Source organism: Rhynchophorus ferrugineus, unplaced genomic scaffold, assembly GCF_030347505.1.
Source record: "Rhynchophorus ferrugineus isolate W39M unplaced genomic scaffold, kcgeb_rfMv2 rfM6, whole genome shotgun sequence".
In the NCBI taxonomy this organism is placed as follows: Eukaryota; Metazoa; Arthropoda; class Insecta; order Coleoptera; family Curculionidae; genus Rhynchophorus; species Rhynchophorus ferrugineus.
Window position 1 is genome coordinate 11,804,297 of NW_027472585.1, and position 22,235 is coordinate 11,826,531.

The window sequence follows — 22,235 nt, forward strand, 5'->3', positions numbered from 1 at the left end:
ATCGTATTTGCCGAAAGTTTTACTATTTATATTAATTTAAAGAAAAAGAAACCTGAAGGTAATCGAATGCTATATGAAGCTTATTGTAACATTAGGCCGTTTCAAATATGATGATGTTGACGCCGAAAACAAAGAGAAATTTGGAACAGAATAGAAACATTACAGAACATATTACAGAACAGAAAGATAGAATCCAAATAAATTTGAAGACGAGAAATTTAAGGCATTACTCGATGATGATCCAAGTTAAATGAAAGAGAAATATGCAGAATAGTTGGAAGTAACACAAAACATAATTCCCAATTAATTGAAAAACATGGGAATTGTAGCATATGAATTGAAAGCAAGAGATATTGAAAGGTGTTTGGTCATATGTGAAATTCTTCATCAACGGTAAAATCGAAAAGGTTTTTTGCATCATATTATTATGGGCGATGAAACGTGCATCCATACGATAATCCCAAGGGAAAAAATCATGGGGACTACCTGGTCATTTATCAACATCAGCATCAACGGCAATGCTGAATATCCATGGTTCCAAGCTAATGCTCTGCATTTGGTGTAATGAACTTGGTATGGTTACTATAGACTGCAATAACGTAGTGAAACCATCAATCAACTACATCGATTACAATTGCGCTTGAACTGAGCACTAGTTGAAAGTAGCCGGAATGCGAGCAAAGATACTATAAAATTACTCTTCAGCATGACAATTCTTGACCACATGTTGCAAAATCGGTGAAAACATACTTGGAAATATTAAGATGGGAACTAATACCCTACCCACCTTGTCTCGAGACCTTGCTCGTTCCGATTAGTACTCGATCTGACAGATAGAGTAGTGACTTGCCTGAGCAGCCCTTCACTTCTTATGAGACAAAATAATCTGTTCTTTCGGGATGGAATCTCTACTTAAATGTTCCTACAACGAGAAGATGTACGAAATTTTTCAATATCAAATTCTGCATTTTCATATATTTTATTCGCCCTTCTACTACATTTTCTCCTCTCGATGTCAAATTCATCCTTTTAAGCTATTGAAGTCAGTCCAAACAAATTAATTCAATTTTAAGAAGTAGATAGATTATTCACACAAAACCTCTAATAGAAGTTAATGCTAGTTAAAATATTATATATTATACGTTAGATATATATATATGAAAAATAATTTTGATTGATTTTTGAAACGAAAAAATAATTAAAATGGCCTAACACGATTCTATTTTAACGTCTCAATAAACGATAGTCCAATTAAAGACCTTTAATTGATAAAATTGTCTATCGGTCGCATGAAAATAAATAGAAAGTAGTAAACAGAAATTTTAATTGCTATTGTAATGGCGACGACGTTACGTAACCGCATTCTTGTCGTGTTAACAGGAAAATATAAGCCGCAGACTCACGAGACGCGATCTATCAAAAAGTAGAACAAACGCGGCGTTTCTTTAAACTAAGGAGGTCAATATTTTAGAACAGTTTCTGCAATAGTATTTTATAACTATTTAAATTAATTTCACTATATATATATTGTATATGTCTATTTATTGAAATCCCCTATATGGTATAAGTACGAAATCTAATATAAATCTTTATAATTAAAATCAACTGCAACTAATTCTGATAGATGATGGGATACAGTGGATCGAATAAAGCGATCTGTTGAAGTTTCGCAATATATGTTAGAAGTTAATATAGGAAGATTTCGTGTAAATAATACGACGTGTATCCATTACTCAGTCAGGGACTTATAGAATTATTATATATTTTACTCTGTGACTATTAAAACAAATGATCTGCGCCTGTGGCGGAAACAACTGAATATTTTAGTGTTTAAATCGGTAATAACAAAATATTGTAAAACATGCAAAACATCGGTGAAGAGACATAGTGAGCGAAACCCAAAGTTAACCTATAAAGCCCGACGAACAATAAAAAGGATTATGGCTAGACAAAACAATATCATAAAACTAGAAGGACAAACACGGTGTGAGAGCTTTACAAATCATGTATAAAAGAACGGTGATTGTGAAACCCTTTATAATGGAAGCCTATACCATGTTACGAAAAAATTGGTGAAACGGTAATAAAAATTGGACATAAATGAATCTTAACATCGTCAATAATGAGTACTATGATTAGCATATTGCTGCCTATCACACACCAAGAAGATAATGAGCCCATAACCGAAGATCAAACCATTTCAGTATTGGTTTGATGAGCATCAGAATATTACCAAATATCTTCTCTAGCCAACGCAATCGCCAAACCTCAACAAAATTGAAGTATTATTTGGAGATCTAGAACAGAAGATGAGGAGTTGACTTCCATCTCCAACATTATTGAAGCAATTGACGTATGTTTTAGTACAAAAATGGAACACTGCATTGGAAACTATATATTATATATATTATTATATATATATATATATATTATATTATATATATATATATTATATATTATATATATATATATATATAATAAATATATAATAATTAATATATATATATATATATATATATATATATATATATATATATATACATATATATATATATATATATATACATATATATATATATATATAATTAATATAAAATAATATTTTTTTTAAATTATCTCCCTTTACCAACGAGGGTTTATCTGAACTGGGCCTACAGTTTAACGTGGGCTCCGAACCACTAAATAACTAACGAGGACATCCGGTCTTACACAGCCTGGTCACTAGGGTTACTGGGATCATTTTTCTTGTCGGATTTAACATTAAACTATCACAAACATAAATTTACAACCATGCCGGCTGTTGAAGATTTATCAATATCTCAATGATCCGTAAAATAAGGCAAACCATTAATTAACTATTTGGGTTGTGTTATTAGCCTTTTTACGATCCTTTTTTGTTTAAAACCATTCAGTGTTTAATAATTTATCCAAATAGAATGTTCATATTACTATTTACTTTTAAATTTCTATTAAAATAAACTAATAACGGTCTGTGTACCGTAATAAAACCAATTTATGCAATATCTAGTAAAGAACAAAACCAACACCATCAACATTCTTGAAAAATTAAAACGCTATTAATATTCTATCACAATCTATATCAAAAGTTTTTTTTTTCGTTGTTGTCATTGTCAGTTGGAACTCTGCTGCGGATGTTGTACCTATATATGTTACGTTCGAAATAGGATTTTTTCGCAATGCTATATCGATTTATATGTTTTTTTAACAAGGTAATTATAAGGAACAGATCGAGATAACTAAATGTGTCGTATCTTGTATATTAAGATTTATTACAATTAATTATAGACTGTTTAGATTTTAATGGAGTTTTTTGACCTGTATACCAAAGTGAGACTTAATAAGCCTCCACTTTTTTATGAAATATAATGAAAATTACGAAATTTAATACAAACAATAATTGTAAACCCCCAATAACAATGTTGATTGCACGTCCAAATGTAATTCTAAATCAAGAAAAACTTATTATTAATGTTACTACATAAATTTAATATCAGTAATATTAATTAAATATTACCAACACCCAATTACACACTTGTCAAATACACACAGAGATTTCATGGTCTTAACATGTCAATTTTCAATATATTATTCTAATAACTAATAATATTAATTTAAAAAATACATGCAATGATATCTAAATGTTTTAAAATAAAGAATATATTCATATTCAATAATATTTTTATCTACTACAACTATCTAAGTTCTTTTCACATGCTTATGTTCTATATGATATGAACAACAACAGAAATTTGATTAACTAATTAAGGACTACACTAGAAATCTAGATTAAGTGATACACGCCTTGACCAAGATCCTAATAGAATATAAGCGACATGTCGTAACAAATACACTTAAGAAACATTTGCAGTTTCCAAAAATAGTAAAACTTCAAAAAAAGATGTGTTAGAAAAACAGAATCAGTGATGCTTACGAATTATCTAATGTTTATAGATGAGTTTATAATTAGTTTTAATATAAATTGATAATAGGTTTTTATAGTCTTTATAGTATCACTAATAAGTGGTAAGCAAAATTTTTGCATAATATGAATAAAAAGCAACTAAATTAGTAAAATGGTTTTTACTACAAATATCAGTTAGTCGTGTTTAAAAACAAATTATTATAAAAAAAAGTTTAAATATTGATACCAGAACGTTAATATAACTAAACCTATTTAAATAATAATTTAATGTTAAAAAAGTAACAACCAATTAAAGAAATATTTTCGGGATTTTTTTTTGTCTAGCCTACGTCTGTCCTGCATATATTTTATGTTTATCCTCTCCTACATCCATGCCCAATAAATCATATTTTAGTTCAAGTTTTAGTTCATTTCAGCATTACAGTTTCTTTTCTTTTTCATGGGAATTTCTATTTTATTGTGGTACTCCTAAATTATCCTGTTATCTCCCAATATTTATTTTTTGTTTTACTGCTTTATGTTTTACTTTATTTTTCTTATTATAGTCCTCTTTATCTCCTTTTTCTTATCATAATTTGTTCTTATTATTTACTCATTCTCTACTACTTTTATTATTTAATAGTTTTTAATTTAATTTCTTTTTAATTATATATTAAAATCTCTTTTTTACCACCGAGGGTTTATCAGAACAGGACCTACTGTTTAACGTGCCTAACTAAGCCTACCGACTAGCGAGTGACCAACTTAGAAATCATCCCAGAAGACATCCAGCTTGGTAACTGGCGTGACTGGGATCATTTTCCTTATTGGATTTTGCACCCTTGCCTAGAACAATCACAAATATTAAACAATCACAAACATATATTTACGACCGTGCCCCAGCATGATTCGACTATTGCAACAGTAGATGGACCTTCCTGTCGCCTTTACCACAGCGCCAACCAAGCCGGCTCTATGATATTTTATTTTCATATTAAATTGATTCATTATCGGTCACAGTAATATATTCTATAATACATCTCACTATATTAATTTGGATTGAAATATATCTTCAACTTCTGATACCATAGCTCCAAGTAGTATTATATGTGTATTCAATAGTGTTGTTCTTCTGTATTCCTGTTTTTAGGTCTAACACGAAAATATTTGTATTTTTTCATGTTTTTGAATATATACTTTTTTATTTTGGTGTCTCATTACATCAATTCTAAATTTATTCGATCCTTACTAACTATTTTGCAAATGCAACTTTTATTTATGACTTCTTTTAGAACCTTTTTTTCTTATAAAATCTCAACTATTAAGGTTTTCATAATTAAAACCTATTTAACGTTATAGTCAGCCTGCCATAACCTAATTACAAAAAAGCATTAACAAGATTCTAGTACATAAAATATTGAAATACTGAAACTACGACAATGGAAGAAATTGCTTGCTTATTGAGAGCTTCTATAAATAATCTCCTTCCATTTCAATATTTTATCAACTAGGGTCTTGGACTGGACCTACTGAATTCACGTGGGCTTCGAACCACTGCCCTCAGTAGCAACTGGCGAGTGGCCAACCTGGAGACGATCCCAGAAGACCGGCTTACGGTCTTACCTATCCTAGGTAACTGGCATGACTGGGATGATTTTGAAACATGAACACCACTGCGCCAACCAAGCCGGCATGTTTTTTGTTTAATAGTCTAATTTTTATTTCTTAAATAAAAACTCAAACCAAACACACAGTCAACCCGCAATATTTTTTTATTACGTGGTGTTACTACACACTAATGTGAATTGTATACATTTCAATGTCTATCAAATATCAACTGATGTATCTCAAGTTATAATTTTACTTTAAAAAATACACATTATATATCTCTACTCATGTTGCTAAATACAAATAAAACAAAGTAACCGTCAACTATCGAAATGGCAATAAATTCCGATTATATAATTAATTCAGCATGATTATTCCAATGTCTTGGAATTTTTTAACACCCAAAAAAAAGAACTAAAAATAACATATATCTTACTCATTGCGAATAACCAACCAGACAGTCTAATATGTTATGCATCGAAATATATTATGGTTGCGTAATACCACACAGTCTCAGTTACTAGTTCATTCCTTATACAAAAGAATGCTGCAACTTCTTCTTTTCGAAAATGATTAATGTTAATCGTTAAATAGCAAGACGCTATACATAATACATGAAAAAAATTTGGTGAAATTTATCTGTATATAATTACAAAAAGAAGTCATGTCATGTGACAAGATCATCTATCAATGGATTCTCGTTATTACTTTCTCCTTCATTCCTCTGTATCTATTATAAAAATAAAACTGAATTTGATATATCACTGATTTGTCACCCTCATCATTGCTAATTAATATGACCAGTGACGGAAACCGATACGTTATTTAATTGTAAAAGAAATCGTTAATATCAATGACATGATACACCACCACCATATCTTGTATTATTTAAGATCTAACTCCTTTTAGTAATCTATAAATAATTTAAAATATAAGATAGCAACTATCTTACCACAACATGTGGTAGTAACAATGGTACAAATCATATTTATTTCAGTATTTCGGCATATTGTTGCAATGCTTTAGCATAATGTCTTCACTGTCCTCAAATCTTTGTTTAAACATGATTCATCATCAGTATATAACCAATATTCGAGGATTATCTATGGTGTTAACTAAAACGCAATATCGCAAGTCTTCGAATATTAACAAGTCTCGTCACTTCTGATCTGCTACATTTACTATTCAGCATATTTTATAGAGTGCTGTCCATAGATTGATTTCAAAAGATTTTGCAAAGCAAACTATACGTCTGAGAAATTGAGAAATTTTGTATAGGCACATTAAATGATAACAGTTTTTAAGTTGACAGAAACCACAAGCAGGCGTTTCCGAAAAATCATCTTGCTAATAAAATGCGTTAGAGAGGTAAGTGTTGATACTATTAAATATTATGTTGCCACAGTTTGACTGCAAAATGTGTTGCAGTTGCACTGTTGTCGGATGGTGGATTGATATTGGAATGTTGTATTCTCCTAAAAGAAAGCGTCCACATTTGATACGAGTGACGAATCAAGATCATCTTGATATTAGCTCTATTCAAAAATTGTATAAAAACAGCCAGTAGTATTAGAAAAGCGCAAGGACGAATACAATGGAGAAACGAACTATAAAATTACCAGTGTTACTCAGGATTGAAAATTAGCTGTCAAAGAACTTGGAGGGACCATCACTTATTGTTATTAACAATGCACCATAACATTGGTCGAAAAGATTCCAAGAAGATGATGCACAAAGACTGTAATTAAGGAATGGCTTGCAAAATATAAATTAAGTTTTGAAAATACCATGTTAAAAAGCTTGTTATTTCAAATTATTATGCGCTAAATATAAATGAAATATTTAATAGCGTTTTAAATAATTTACCTTTTTGGAAATAGGCCTAAAATACACAGCAAATCAGATGGTTGAACAATATGGCCAGAGAGCATTACGTCTTCCTCCCTATAACTACATATTTAGTACAATCGAATTGCTATGGCAAAGAATTACTACATTCAGGTCGAGAAGGATATACAAGCCAGAAATGTTTAGATATATGGAATGATGCCGAATGAAGCCTTGTCTTCAACACCTTTAGTTTCGATGAACTCTATCGGACACATAGAAGAAGAAGTTATAGTGACTCGTTAACAAGTGTTAGATAGATTGGAAATAAATGGTTTAGTGACTGAAAAAGTGATAGTAAAACGATTGTAGGAAACTTTCGGGGTGTTGGATTATGATTCAATACTGACAATTGCCAAGATATAACGATATAACAAGGATAACTGCAGAAAATCGTATCGTTAAGTGTGAAAGAAGTGTGAGTATATGTTCAGAATATACATCAGTACATGACTATAGATTAGATTTCATGAGAAGAGAATAAATACTAACTGTTTTGCAGATACGGTACTGCATTAGGAAGAATCTATATATGTGAATGAACTCAAATTTTATCAAGAAAAATGTACACAGCTAGTAACAAAAGAAACTAATGAGAAATACAGTGATATCAAAATAAGTTGACAAGTAAAGATCGGAATGAAGGAAACTATAACTAAATATGAAAAGGTAAGCATGCCTTCTAATGAAGGTAAAATAAAATAATTGGGTATACAATTATCAATTAGGTGGATTAGACCTCTAGGTGATATCAATATATAAAAAAGACGCGCCTAGAACTCGCGCCTCATAAGTGGTGTTGATAGTGTGCATTAGATGTACTACAATGTTAAAATAAATTATATATGAAAACACAATTTTCGTCTTATGATTTTATTTGATCCGACAATATTACGACGTCATAAATTTTAATAACGTGCATTGGCTGTTTTATTGGTCGAACTATATAGGCAAAATAATCTAGATAGTATTGACATTGACCGATATGCGCTCTCACATTATCTGTAATTCAAAAACCGCAACAGTTTTTATCAAGATCATTTACATAAATCAGATTTTAACCGATTTTGAAAGGATCACTCACAAAAACAAAATAATCAAGCTTGTAAATTGCGAAAACTATTTTTCGCAATACACAGTCGGAAACAATAAATTTAATAGATTGAGAAAAAATAAATAATCAATAACCTCAAAATTTTAGTTGCTCCATTTGTATATTAATAACGTAACGCCGACCAAAACAATAGAATTTAAATTTCAAAAAAAAATACAAAACCGATAATGTTTGTCACTAAATAAACAAAACCGCTCCAAATAAACAAAAACTAATCCAATCGTTTTAGAAACAAAACCAAAAATAAATACTGACAATCAAAAAAAAAATTTTCAATTATATTTCAATTTGATTTGTTATTGAACGTTTACAATTTAATTATTCAAAGTTGATTGTAGCTCAGTCATCGAGGTTTTGTCTGAAATGAATTTGTTCGAAGAAAGGACGGATGGTAGCCTAAGGTGAGAAGAACTGATGTAATAATAGTGAGATGTATTGAAATATGTATAATTATCTTGCACAATGTCATGTTTATTGTATTCGATACAATTACAATTCAATTTTCATTAATAAAGTAATATAACTAATTGACAAAATACATGTCCTATTATATATTTTAATTTATGTTATATTATTATTGTTATTGCGAAACGGTGAAAGATCAGACAGAAGAGAACCTGACATGAACGTATCACGGAGATACTGGAGAAGAGAGGAAAAACTCTAGAATGAATCAAGAAAACTGAGCAGAGATTAAAAAACGGACGGAATTTGTATATAGAGTGAATTTTTGTGTTACGTTTTTACCGAATGATATTTATCTAAAATAGTAATACTGCTAATACAGGTATACATTAGATGTGGGGTCCACTGTGTTGGTATCAAACCTACTAAGAATTAAATATTATAGCCAGATTATTTCCATTACAATTTGTGGTCTATTGTATTATATTATTGCATGTAAAAATGCAAACATACTTTGGCAATTTTTTATATTCTCCTTAATTCATGTATGAAGATAATATGTAGGATAACAAAAGTCCATCACAAAATATATACTATTTCTCTATCTAAAATAAAAGTGTTTCCTTCTGCCTTGACTTTTGACAGAGTGTGTCATAAAAACTTACTATATAAAACAAAGTCACGTATCTCTAAGCATTTCTAACCGCTTTAAAATTTTTATTTTATTAACTGATATTTCCAGGTTAAAAATGAAGGAATATACGGAAAGAGCGATTCAGTGACTCTATATAACATTATAAAGAACAACAATAGCAGGGACTACAGAGAGCTCAACCTAAAAACTCTAATCTGCTCTTGATAAAGTTAATATCTGAACTAAAAACTGTATTAACTAATTAAATTAAATAGATCAAAATCTACACCCATAGATATCCCAAATAAGAGGATCACGCCACAATATGTCTTCATTCACGACCTGCAAATTCATGTGCCGACACAACAAAATACCTCAGATGGATAGCTCAGATGGAAGGGACATACAAAAAAAGCATCGAACTCAACATCAAGTCCAGGGAAATGTTTTGGTTGCTTGGCCGTAACTCTGACTTACAATTTGCAATAACCTTATTATATATATATATATATATATATATATATATATATATATATATATATATATATATATATGTATATATATATATATATATATATATATATATATATATATATATATATGTATATATATATATATATATATATATATATATATATATATGTATATATGTATATATATATATATGTATATATGTATATATATATATATATATGCAAATTCTGATTCTAGTGTGGAGCAATCAAATTCGGCTGTGGTGCTACGTCAATGACAAAATATCCAAGGCATTTAAGGGTACCAAAATTAGGAAAGATTGAAAATGAGATGATCACGAACACTATTATAAGATTTGCCAATTCCCTTCAAAGAATACTCCAGAACAATGTCAACAAAGAAGCGTTCGTAAAGCAATAAATCCTAAATCCTAAAAGCAACGTATTCCCTTAATAGATCGTCTAATAATATCTATCATACTTGTATACTAGTCAACGAATATGTCTGAAACCTAAAGTTCTGAACCTGGTGCTACTGAAATTACTATGCAAAATAAATTTTATTTAAATCTAATAGCAATTACAGGAAAGAACTAACAAAAAAATTTAGAATATCGCTACAGCGCACTCCTCCGAAGATGTATTAGAAAATTTCTCAAAAAAGATATACCTTTAGACAACGTCCAACTTTTTTTTTCTTATAAAGATACACTCTTTGAAAGGTTCGGCCGAATGCTCTTCTAGTTCTTTTACATCTTCTTGTGGAAGGATTTTCTTCATTTCTTCTTCTATGTCAAACGTCTTCACCAACAGCATTATTTTGATGCTTGCAAACAACCAATAATCACTAAGGCTCAGATTTGCATTATATGGTGGGTCACTAAATCGTTTATTTATGTTTTTGCTCTAAAGCATATTATATTTGGATAATTATGAACATTATAGAAAATAATAAACATTTTCATCAAAACATCATTTGAACCAGAAGTTATACAAGATTTAACATACATTTATAACAAATTAGCTTTCGGAAATTGATGAGGTTTCTACAAGTCATCTATTGAACGATGTATTATATGCATATGGGACTAATGGAACAACTCGTATTTATATACCGAAGCTTTGTACGATTATTACTTTGTGCGATTATTTCAAAACTGTGGAATTGTTCTAATCCATTTGGCTGAAATTTTGTGAGGCTTTCATTTATATTATTATAGCAAATCCATAAAATAATCAACAGATAACTCACCCTATACAGAACAGCAACCATGTCCAATTAATAAAAATCGAAATATTTCTGGAAAAGTCAGTGTTTACAGTAATTAATGGGTAATGAAACCGTTATGTTAAGGGGAAAACGACGTTACGTATTATTGTTTTATTATCATGTCCTCAACTTTCACATCGCCATTTATCGATATTTTTTCTTTTTTAACAGAGCCGTTCTACTTTTGCGACCAAATATTACGACAATTAAATTAATTATGCTACTACTCTTTGTATTCATGCTAATGCACAAGGACAATTGCTCATTAGGAATTAATGCATGATGTACTCGTTGCGGATATTTCATTGACTGTCATTTTCAAGATACCAAATTGAGTTTGTCGCAAGGAAAAAAGTGAAAATATCAGGAAGTAAAACTATAGTTTGTTTTTGTGTAGATTAGTTCACAAAAATTGCTGCATTGTTTTATCTTATCGTAATAATAAAGTTTCATAAAGTTAATTAAAAGATTGCCTTAATACATTTGTTTTTTAATGTAGATGAATATCCGTCCAATGTCCATGTTTAGTTTTTAGTTTTATTTTTCCTGGTTGTTTCTTCATCCTTTATTTTGCATTTATAGTGTGTGTCTATTGTATAGTGTTATCTTGATTCATTGCTATTAGAATACTTTTAATTTCTTTGTCTTTCACTTATTTGTTTTTTTTTGTATCTTTCTCATTTTCTAAGCATTTGTATCGGTTTTTCTGTTCTTCCAATAATCCTTCGTCAGTGATCAATTTTGTATCTATAATAAATGGTTGATTTCGTTATTCATTTATACACATATTCATAAATTGTTTTAAGTCCTTTTTAATTCCTGTTATTTTCCAGTATATCTATTATTGTGTTGCTACTTGTGTTGCTAGCATTAAGATTGTGGTATATCCTCATGCCTTTTTTATCCTCTTCTAAATACTTCTCACTCTCCGCCATGTCTATTCCCATTTGTTCTTCAATTTCCAACATTTTATTTCTTGATGATTGACCATTTTGCATTTTATGTATTTTTCCACTCATCTCTGCAATACTTATTTCAATTCTTTCATTTTGTTATTTTATTTCCTAAGTATAATTAAATTAATATCAATACAAAGAGTCATGAAACATTTACAAAATCACCGACAAAAAAACATCGTGTAACTACGAAAGTGTTACATAAATAATATGTATTATATAATATATATCACATATACATATATATATATATATATATATATATATACATATATAACACACACACATATATATATATATATAACATAATATATATCTTGATGATTGACCATTTTGTATTTTATGTATTTTTCCACTGATCTCTGCAATACTTATTTCAATTCTTTCATTTTGTTATTTTATTTCCTAAGTATAATTAAATAAATATCAATACAAAGAATCATGACACATTTACAAAATCACCGACAAAAAACATCGTGTAACTACGAAAGTGTTACATAAATAATATAACATAATATAAATTAGATCTTTCTATTGACCCAGTTGAGTTTAAATTGCCAAAAAAAGTTAAATAATCGTTAAATATTAGATCAGAGTCAGATAGAATTGAACTGATCTTATGTTAATGTATCATTTTTGTCTTGTCTTCGTTCGCACAAAAGAAAATGTGAACCTTTACAGACACACAATAGCTGTAAGAATTAAAGAACTAGGAAGGTACCACCGTTAGATTAATTTTAGATTAAATAATAGCGAGCACTCTCATAGCAAAGATGAGAGTGATTATAGTAATATTATGTATGTCAAATTGCAAATATTATTACTCAGAATCGATAGACGCCAGCTAGAGTTCTCGAATTAGAGGGTCATTGTGAGTGAATAGAATATCTTAACACTTTCATATTTAAATCACGAAATATCTTAAAACTTAGTCTCTATATTAACTTATCCTCGATTGATGGATAATCATCAAGTCCTACGTGAAATATTTGTTCGATTCTCCTAACACTATCACTACGATATTTGAATAATTTGATTTGTTTATATCACTATCGAATCTCTTAAGAATCTTAATTGAAACCAATCATCTGGTCAGATTGTTTATCATTAGTTTGCATTCGAAACTACTAAAGACCAGTTGGAACAAAGCAAATAACAAACAACCTACCTCTTATTAGTCTTCATTAATGGATACTTGTGTTTTCTTCCACAGAAAAATTAATTTGAGTTTTTCGGTATAGTCTTTCAGGGATACAAATTTTAAACACACATTTTAGAAACAAAATGGGTTCGATCTTATAAAAATCGATAATAGCTAAACTATGAAGCAGAGTAAGTTTTTAACAACATACAACAAGTCCCATGGGTTTATATGAGTAAAACTATCACATTGGAAGAGTACATACTTTTGAAACAAATATGTGTCTTCAACTTCCTGCAGATAAGAACCGGACAGTATAACAACAAAAAGACTAAGTACTATCACATACACAAGTTAAATTGCAAGCAAAAATTATAAAATAATATCTAGATGTTATTTAGCGGTATCAGGAAGGTATTTTAATTCATTTGTGCTAACACTAGATTTTTTATTTATTGGCAAAATAATATATCCCGAAAAACAGCAATCATTTTTAAAATGATTAATTATGCACAACATACCAAGATTTACAGATTTTTAAATAGATTTACAAAGGGCCAAAAGGAAAATTTTGCAAGGCTATATATAATATGGATACTGTTCAATTAAGTACATATACAAATACGTAAAAAGAAATGGATGTTTCATAATCAAAACTGTAAAATGTGTCTCAATATTCAGTAAATTCAAAGTTTGTATTTTAAATATATTTTGTGCAAATTTAATTTTTTAGTTTATACTTTTTTATTTTATAATATTTAAGGCAACAACAACGTACAATTGGAAAATAAGTTATTAGTTGCCAGATTATATATAGTTTTTTGAAGTATGTTGAATATTTTTTATACAAAATTTTAACTAATTATATAAACTATCATCTGTTAATTCCCACTACAATATAAATAATATTTTAGTCCTATTTTTTAATTTCCCTCTGCAGCCAATAAACTCGCTTTGCGCGCCCTCAGGTGGCTCGGACGAATAAAACTTGGTTACAACTTTATATATGAGAGCTAACTTTCTAAGTCTGTCTATTCTGTGCATACAATGAAATATTGCTGTATTAGCAACTTCTTAAGCCCATATCGAAATAAAGCATCCAGATATGGGGCTGTGCCAAGAAAAGCATCTGCACATAATTTTCAAACGGTTTAGGAACAAAATATTGAGGAATACTGTCAATTTGCCGTGATACTTCAAACATAGTGATCTATATAAATATTTGGAAATCAATAAGATTAATAAACTTGCAGAATTGGGAATAAAGACTACTTGACCATGTGAATGTTAGTGTCAATATGTAGTTTTGTGGTATCCAATTTATGTTTGTGATTGTTTAACATTTGTGATTGTGCTTACACAGAAGAGTGAAAACTCCAGGAAATAAAGGAAATGATCCCAGTCACGCCAGTAACCAGGCTGGGTAAAACCGGATGTCTTCTGGGATGATTCCTAAGCTGGTCACTAGCCAGTCGGTAGACTTAATGCCGAATACCGTGGTTCGGAACCCACGTTAATATACTACAAGTATTGTTAAAAGTATAATTTTTAGTAATATCCCTGAGATATTCTTTAATTGTCCTATAAACCTATATACAGAATATTTCTTAATAAACCACAAATTGCAGAAAATCGAAAGAATGGCCGGAAAATGGCAATCCGAATTGAATCGTTAATTTTTTGAAGCTTAATTATCATGGCTTGTGCAATATCCCTTTCATACGAACATCGTATATGACCTCATTGTATTTTTTCGTTTCTTTCTCTCTTATTAGTTTTATTATGGCAAGGAGATGTTAGATAAGCCGCTTTTTACGTCTTTATTATAGATAATAATACGTTTTAATGGATTTTTATTACATAAAAGATACATTGATACAGCAACATATATATTTGCATCAAACCATCCAATAGAATTTGGTAAAACACTTTCAATCTAAATGTTATTACCATTAAATACTTAACTCAATTAATAGAAAGTGTTAATGTTTAACAGGATGCATATTCATCGTTTGGAACAAAAAAATTTATCTAACCCATCAGCTAAAAGCTGTCTATTCTAATTAATAAAATATTTTGATTTCCTTTTCTTCTTGGCTTGAAATAACGACTCGAAGCCAATCGATGTAGCTTTATGATGTCAACAAATAAATAATAATCGCATATAATGAAGTACAGTGCATCCGCAAGATGATATTGAATGATGACATACAATAATGAACAATTTTTCTATTGCAAGATGATTTTTCTTTAAAAACTGGCATTTAATCGACACATGTCAACAAATTAATCAACTTCAATTCTTCAAAAATAATATACATTAATTATTTTCAATTCTATTTTTTATATGTAGATATAGACTTTTCTTCGTTTTAGCATTACAAACAGTACCAATTATCATTATGAAAGAAAATTTCGTATGGATAAACATTTTATTACCAATAATTCAACAACTGTTACGTCATTTTTCATACATATTTTTCACATCAAAATTTCATTTATTTTGTTCTAAAATTCATTTCCTGTATTAAACTCTGTACTTCCGAATATTATAAAAGTGAAAAATAAAGAAAGATCGTTAACCAAAATGTAATCAAAAGAGTGAATTTAGAATTTAAAATGAATTTTGTTCCTGAGTACCACCAACATAGAGCTTCACTAAGTAAAATTATATTATGGTAACTTTTTAGATCAATTGGATAAAAAAAAGAAAAAGCCTCAGCCTAACATAAGAAGAAAAAATCAATTATCCAACTGATAATACCATAAAATTATGCTTAAGATACATCTTTAATAACAGTGATTCTTTTTATTATTTTTATTACTGCTCTTAGTAGTTCCATAATCTGCCCAGATGGCAATAAGTATTTTTTAAGTTTATGTTATATATGCATGGCATGTAGAAAATCACTTCATTAAGTATATATATATATATATATATATATATATATATATATATATATATATATATATAGAAAAAAGAAACTCTAGAACCAATAATAAGTTTAATTAAATGTATTTATGTGAAGTACTTCGAAAGAGTGTCAGTGCATCCCAATACACTCGCTGATACATTGAATTAAACTCATTATTGGTTCTAGAGGAATATCGCGTTGTATCACTTCATTTGAAACATAGTAAGGAGTATCGACAATGGTACGGAAGACTTTATTTTGAAGCTGTTGTATGATGGATGTATTAGACTTTCTAGTTCCCCATAGTTTGATTCCATATAACAATGATTTAAAGTAAAACATTTTTCAACGCCCGACTTATTGACCTAGTTTGAATTTTGGCTCTTTTATTTTTGAAATTGATATATTGGACGAAGAGGTAGGTTATTTTTCTGCCGTAGATTATATTGTTTATTATAAGTTATACACACATATAGAACCAATCTGGACCTATGGTGTGCAAATATGGGGTTGCACTAAAATATCAAACCAAGTGGTAATCCAACACACAAAAAATAATGTTCTTACAATTAATCACCAATGCTGTATATAAAATAAAACAAGAATAATAAATAAATTTGTAAATTAAAATTGTATTAAACATATCTAATGTAATATGTAATTAATAGAAAAATATATAAAACCTTCAAAAAACCAAAAGGAATAATAGGAATATACAAATACGTAACAAAATAATTAACATTAAATATGTAATTATCGGAAAGCTTTCACCGCGATATTTACTCTAAATAAACAAAACTATTCACTTAAACAAACAAAAATATTTAAACGTCGTGCAAGATTTATGCCAGAACATGATCACGATATAATCGATTTCTTTATAAGGAAATTGTTCCGTAATTATCCCTATAATTTTAATGCATCATTTCCTTACACTTATCCAACACCATAAGTGGTATAATTTAATAAATTATGAACGGACACACCCGAATACTCTGGACTGATTGTTAAACCATTCGTTTTTCTCCACATTTCGACTGTGCAATTTAAAGAATAAAACGAGAACTTTTTCATGGTCAATAGTTCGACCACCTGTGATCTTTTTATATTCTTCGCGATACGGGTATACCCATCTATCTCGGTTTAAGAAAAAAAAATGTGATAAACAATCGAAAAATACATTCAGTATTTGAAGGTGATCCACTAAAGATCATACAATGTATCCAACCAACATACGAGTATGTAAACCAGCAGCTTTGATATATATACTTGATGACAAATGAAGTATATATTACATCGAGTAGTTCGTATGTTTTTTTTCCTCCATTTTTCTTGCATCGTCACCATCGGATATATAAATATACATTCGATAAAGAAAATATTTTTAGCAGTAATTTTACGTCTTATATACAATTCAAAAATCCATATATATATATGGCCTTAAAATTCGAAAAGTAGATTAACTTTGAATTTGCGTAGACCAATGCAACTTAACACAAAATTGTATGAATGAATTTTTATTTTAAGAAGTATAAGTTTTTAGTTAAATTATAATTTATCATAGTTATATTGTCACAGTAGCTTAATGGAAGAAAGAATCTTCAGAATAGGTGAGAATGGAATGGTCACTCATGGATGATAATAATGAGATGATAATAAAATTCGTGTTATGGCAACAAAAGCTGATGGAAAAAAAAACATTGGAACAACAATTGATTAGGTTTTATTAGTCATAATATTTATAAATTATTCATTGCATTGTCGATAAGGGACATTGAAAAAGAAATTGACAAAAAATGAAATCGTGAACAAATGTCAGATAAATTGGAAACAGCTTAGTTATTCACTTGAATAAAACTTTCTGAATATGATATGATTCAATGTTGACAGGGTGATGAGAGTAGGGAATATTATTGTAAAGTGTAAAAGATTTATGTGCACAGATGATTGCGCACAGATTTTTGTGTGACTGTTCAGAATATATACGACCATTTGGTTAAAATCTATCAGGAGAGAAAGAATAGTAACCGTTTTGCAGATATGGTAAATGCATTAAGGAGAATGAAGTGGTTAAATCATCAAGAAAGATGTATACACGTATTAACAGAACAAAGTAGGGGAACTAAGTATAAATACAGTTACATCAAAATGTCCTTACAAGGAAATACTATACCGAAAGACACAAGAACTAAGTGTAAAATATTAATATGCTCTCTAATGAAAGTAAAATAGATTACTTGGAAATACAATTGTTAATTAGGTGGATTAGGCCTCGGGTATACAAATACATAAAAAAACACGCCTAGAACTCTAACTCATAGGTGATATGGAAAAGAGTTCAATGTAAATATAATCAAACACAACCCTAACCTACAAACTATTATAACAGTGTACTTAATTGTAGTCTTAAATCCCTCGATAATATATGCATTAGATTTACTTTAATATTAAAATAATCTCATTTAGATTAGAATTTTGTGGTGTCAAAGCCAAAATGAAGTAAAGGGTTTCTTAAAGAAGGTTCTTCATCAGCCTTTTTACAACAACATAATAATTTCTACTAGCATTAATTTAGTTGGTACTTAAATACTGTGCGTTATAAACAATATATGTCTGGGCATTCGCACTTTATAACAGTACTTAGCTGAGATAAAAATAAAAAATAATAATGGTAAAAAGAGAAAAGTAGTAAATACCGCGAACTCTTGCGAAATTGGTAAATTTTCATAAATACTTTCAGTATCAGCTTAATTTTTTTATCCAAAAAAATGGAACACACAATATCTATACAAATATTATTATGATTTAAGACGTTCAACATAAATCGCCTAACTCTCGTAGCATAAGTTGATTTCGTTTTCCAAACCCAATAAATGATAAGCAACGACTACTAGATTGTTGTATGAACGAACCTCTCTCAGAATGGTATTACTGGTACAAAGAGCATGTAGGCCAACAATCAAGAATAAGAGAATACCAGTTCAATGGCACTAAGAATGTTTCGCGTCTATCGAACATTCTACAAATTGCAACAAAAACTATCGCGAAAACATCGAATCGTTTAATATGATTTACCAGCAAAATATTTCACTTTCCCCAATTTTTGTGGATACAATAATCATACATTAGTCCGAAATTATATATTATCTCAGTGAAAATATTTCAGAAGACAATTAAATAAATATAAATAAGAAATTATATATAGTTTAAATAATATATATTCATTGAATGGTTCAAATAGTACAATACAAAAAAAAATATTTTTCAACCCTTCGATGAAGTTTGATATGGCAGAGACTCACGTATAAATTGTTACCGAAGTAATACATTGGTACATACAGTAATACATACATTCTCAACACTTAAAGCTATTTCGCCTGGAGTTCCACAAGGCAGTGCCTTGCCACCATTTCTTTATCTGCTCTATACTGCTGATATCCAAACAACAAAAGAAACAGTACTTGTAACATTTGCTGACGACCCAGTTATAATGGTAAAAAATATGTTTCTCTGTCTAAGGCTATACAACAAGTACAAGGAGCGGAAAATAAGATCTATAAATGGACTAGAAACTGGAAAATACAGCTTAATAGCTTCAAATCTGTCCATGTTAATTTTTCGTTGCGGTGAATATATCTCGATGGTAGGTTAAACTGGAAACATCATGTGAGACAAAAGCAGAGCAAATTAGACTCAAAGTCAAGCAACTGTACTAGTCGTACTAGTTAGTCGGAAGATACTCTCTAATTGATCGAAAATCAAAAGAGATTGGTTTATAAGTCAATATTAAAGCCTATTTGAACCTATAGGGCGCAAAAAGGGGGTTGCACCAAAACATCAAATCAACTAGTAATTGAACGCACCCAAAACCAAATTCTACGATTAATTACCAATGCTTATCGCTACGTAACCACCGAAGAGCTGCACCATGATCTCGGAATAAAATGGATACACCAAGTGATTCAATATTTCGCCCTAAAACATGAAACAATGTCACAAACTAAATCACAGCAATGTAGAAGCAATACAGATACTAGACAACTCACAAGAAATCAGAAGAATGAAACGAAACAAACCTCACGAACTGGTTTGGTGTGTGTTAGTGTAGTTAAGTGTGCTTTTGACTTTAGCTTAAGTAGATTCGTTTTATTCTAACCTGGGAAATACATACTGATGTATTATTCCAATACTCGCCTTGTGTATTAATGCAAGTACAACAAAACAGTAGTAATAAATTAATTTATGAATTAAGATTGTACTAAGTATATCGAATGTAATTAAATATAATAGTAATACGTTGAACACTAGAACTTCCACATCTTACCCAGAGTGTTTAGAATTAAACAAAACAGTGCCGCAAACCAATATTTTGAGTCCTAGTATTGCAAGTAGGTTGGCATAAATCTTGACACAAAACTTTATTGGAACGAGCACATTAAAAAGAAAAGAAAGGAGCTCAAACTAAAATACAAAGAATGTATTGTTTATTTGGAAGAAAATGTCCGGACATAATAAGTTGCTGCTCTAGAAACAAATTTTAAAACCCATATGGACCTATTAAACTCGAAAAACTATAAACGAGAAGTATTGTGGACGCACTCAGATACTATAAGAACAATTACTTACACCTTCGGATTTCAACAGCCATAAAGAAAATTAAAAAAAAAAAGAAATTCGTCACAAGGCATGAGGAAAGCCGCTACTCCTATGTTAACACCGAAATGCCGCAACCCTTTATTAACACTGAACTAGCCATGAAATCTTGTGTAGAGTAGCGAAGTGGACAAAATAAAAAATACTGAAAAATACCACTAATCTTTATTTTATTTTAGTGAAGACTAAGTAAGAACCAAATGGTCTTTCTACATACCTAGTTTTAAGTTATTGTAGAGACACATTATAGTCAGAAACGACTAATAATAACTGTCATAAAGAAAATTAAAAAAAAAGAAATTCGTCACAAGGCATGAAGAAAGCCGTTACTCCTATGTTATCACCAAAATGCTGCAACCCTTTATTAACACTGAGGTAGCCATGTAATCTTGTGTAGAGTAGCGAAGTGCACTAAATAAAAAAAAAATACTGAAAAATACCACTAATCTTATTTTATTTTAGTGAAGACTAATTAAGAACCAAATGGTCTTTCTACATACCAAGTGTTAAGTTATTGTAGAGACACATTATAGTCAGAAACAACTAATAATAACATATTAATAATAAAAAAATATATTATTAATTAGTGTGATTTCAGCATTGTTTTCCTTTATGCTATTAACTTCAATATGATATTGATTTAATTTTCTAACTAGAATCAGTTAACACGTGTACTCGTATTAAGTAACTGAAAACCTTGGGAGCGATTAAGAAACGAGCCAAAGAAAATCAAATTGTCAAAATTACGCCAGAACCATATTTATATATTCCAAATGTCATCAAGCTTTAACTCAACACAGGTGAAATGTTTCAAATCAAATATTGTGCGCAATATACTGAACAAACTTGGGAATCCATTGAAACGAATGTATATGTCTCGACGTGTTAGGTAATGTTTAGTATGGAAAATGATACTTAACATATTAATCATGTCGAATACACATACACAGAAAGATTGCAGTGTTAATTTAGTATTGTAGGTTCAAAAATATAACACCAAAAGTTGCGCATATTACAATTAACGAATGCTTATAATAGTTTTCTTATATGTTATGATCTAAACTTATATTCATTCATACGAAAAGTGATTTTATGTGCTTAGAACCAATTACTACACATAATTAATACAAAAATCATAAAAATAACTTTTAACAGGACTGTTGTCTTATCATTAAGCAGAAAATAATCCATTTAAACAATTAAACCAAATGCAAATTATATAAATAAGAACTAAAGTAATAGAGTATAGGCACTGAA

The 22,235-nt window shown here is 29.4% G+C and overlaps 2 protein-coding genes across 3 annotated transcripts in view; one reads left to right on the forward strand and one right to left on the reverse strand.

Moving 5' to 3' along the window:
- tfc (Brevican core protein triforce) overlaps nucleotides 1-22,235 on the reverse strand; it is a 105,069-nt gene that overhangs the window by 75,759 nt on the left and 7,075 nt on the right. The window lies entirely within an intron of this gene.
- The window catches only part of LOC143199181 (cystathionine beta-synthase), an 84,102-nt gene that overhangs the window by 29,497 nt on the left and 32,370 nt on the right, over nucleotides 1-22,235 (forward strand). The window contains exon 1 of one of the 2 annotated variants that reach the window (XM_076409005.1): nucleotides 5,438-5,612. The exons of the other annotated variant lie outside the window; for it this stretch is intronic. Within the exon in view, the coding sequence (XP_076265120.1) occupies nucleotides 5,564-5,612 (49 nt within the window). The 5' untranslated portion in view covers nucleotides 5,438-5,563. Of the gene's footprint in view, nucleotides 1-5,437; nucleotides 5,613-22,235 lie in introns of those variants that run through there. 2 annotated transcript variants of the gene reach the window in all.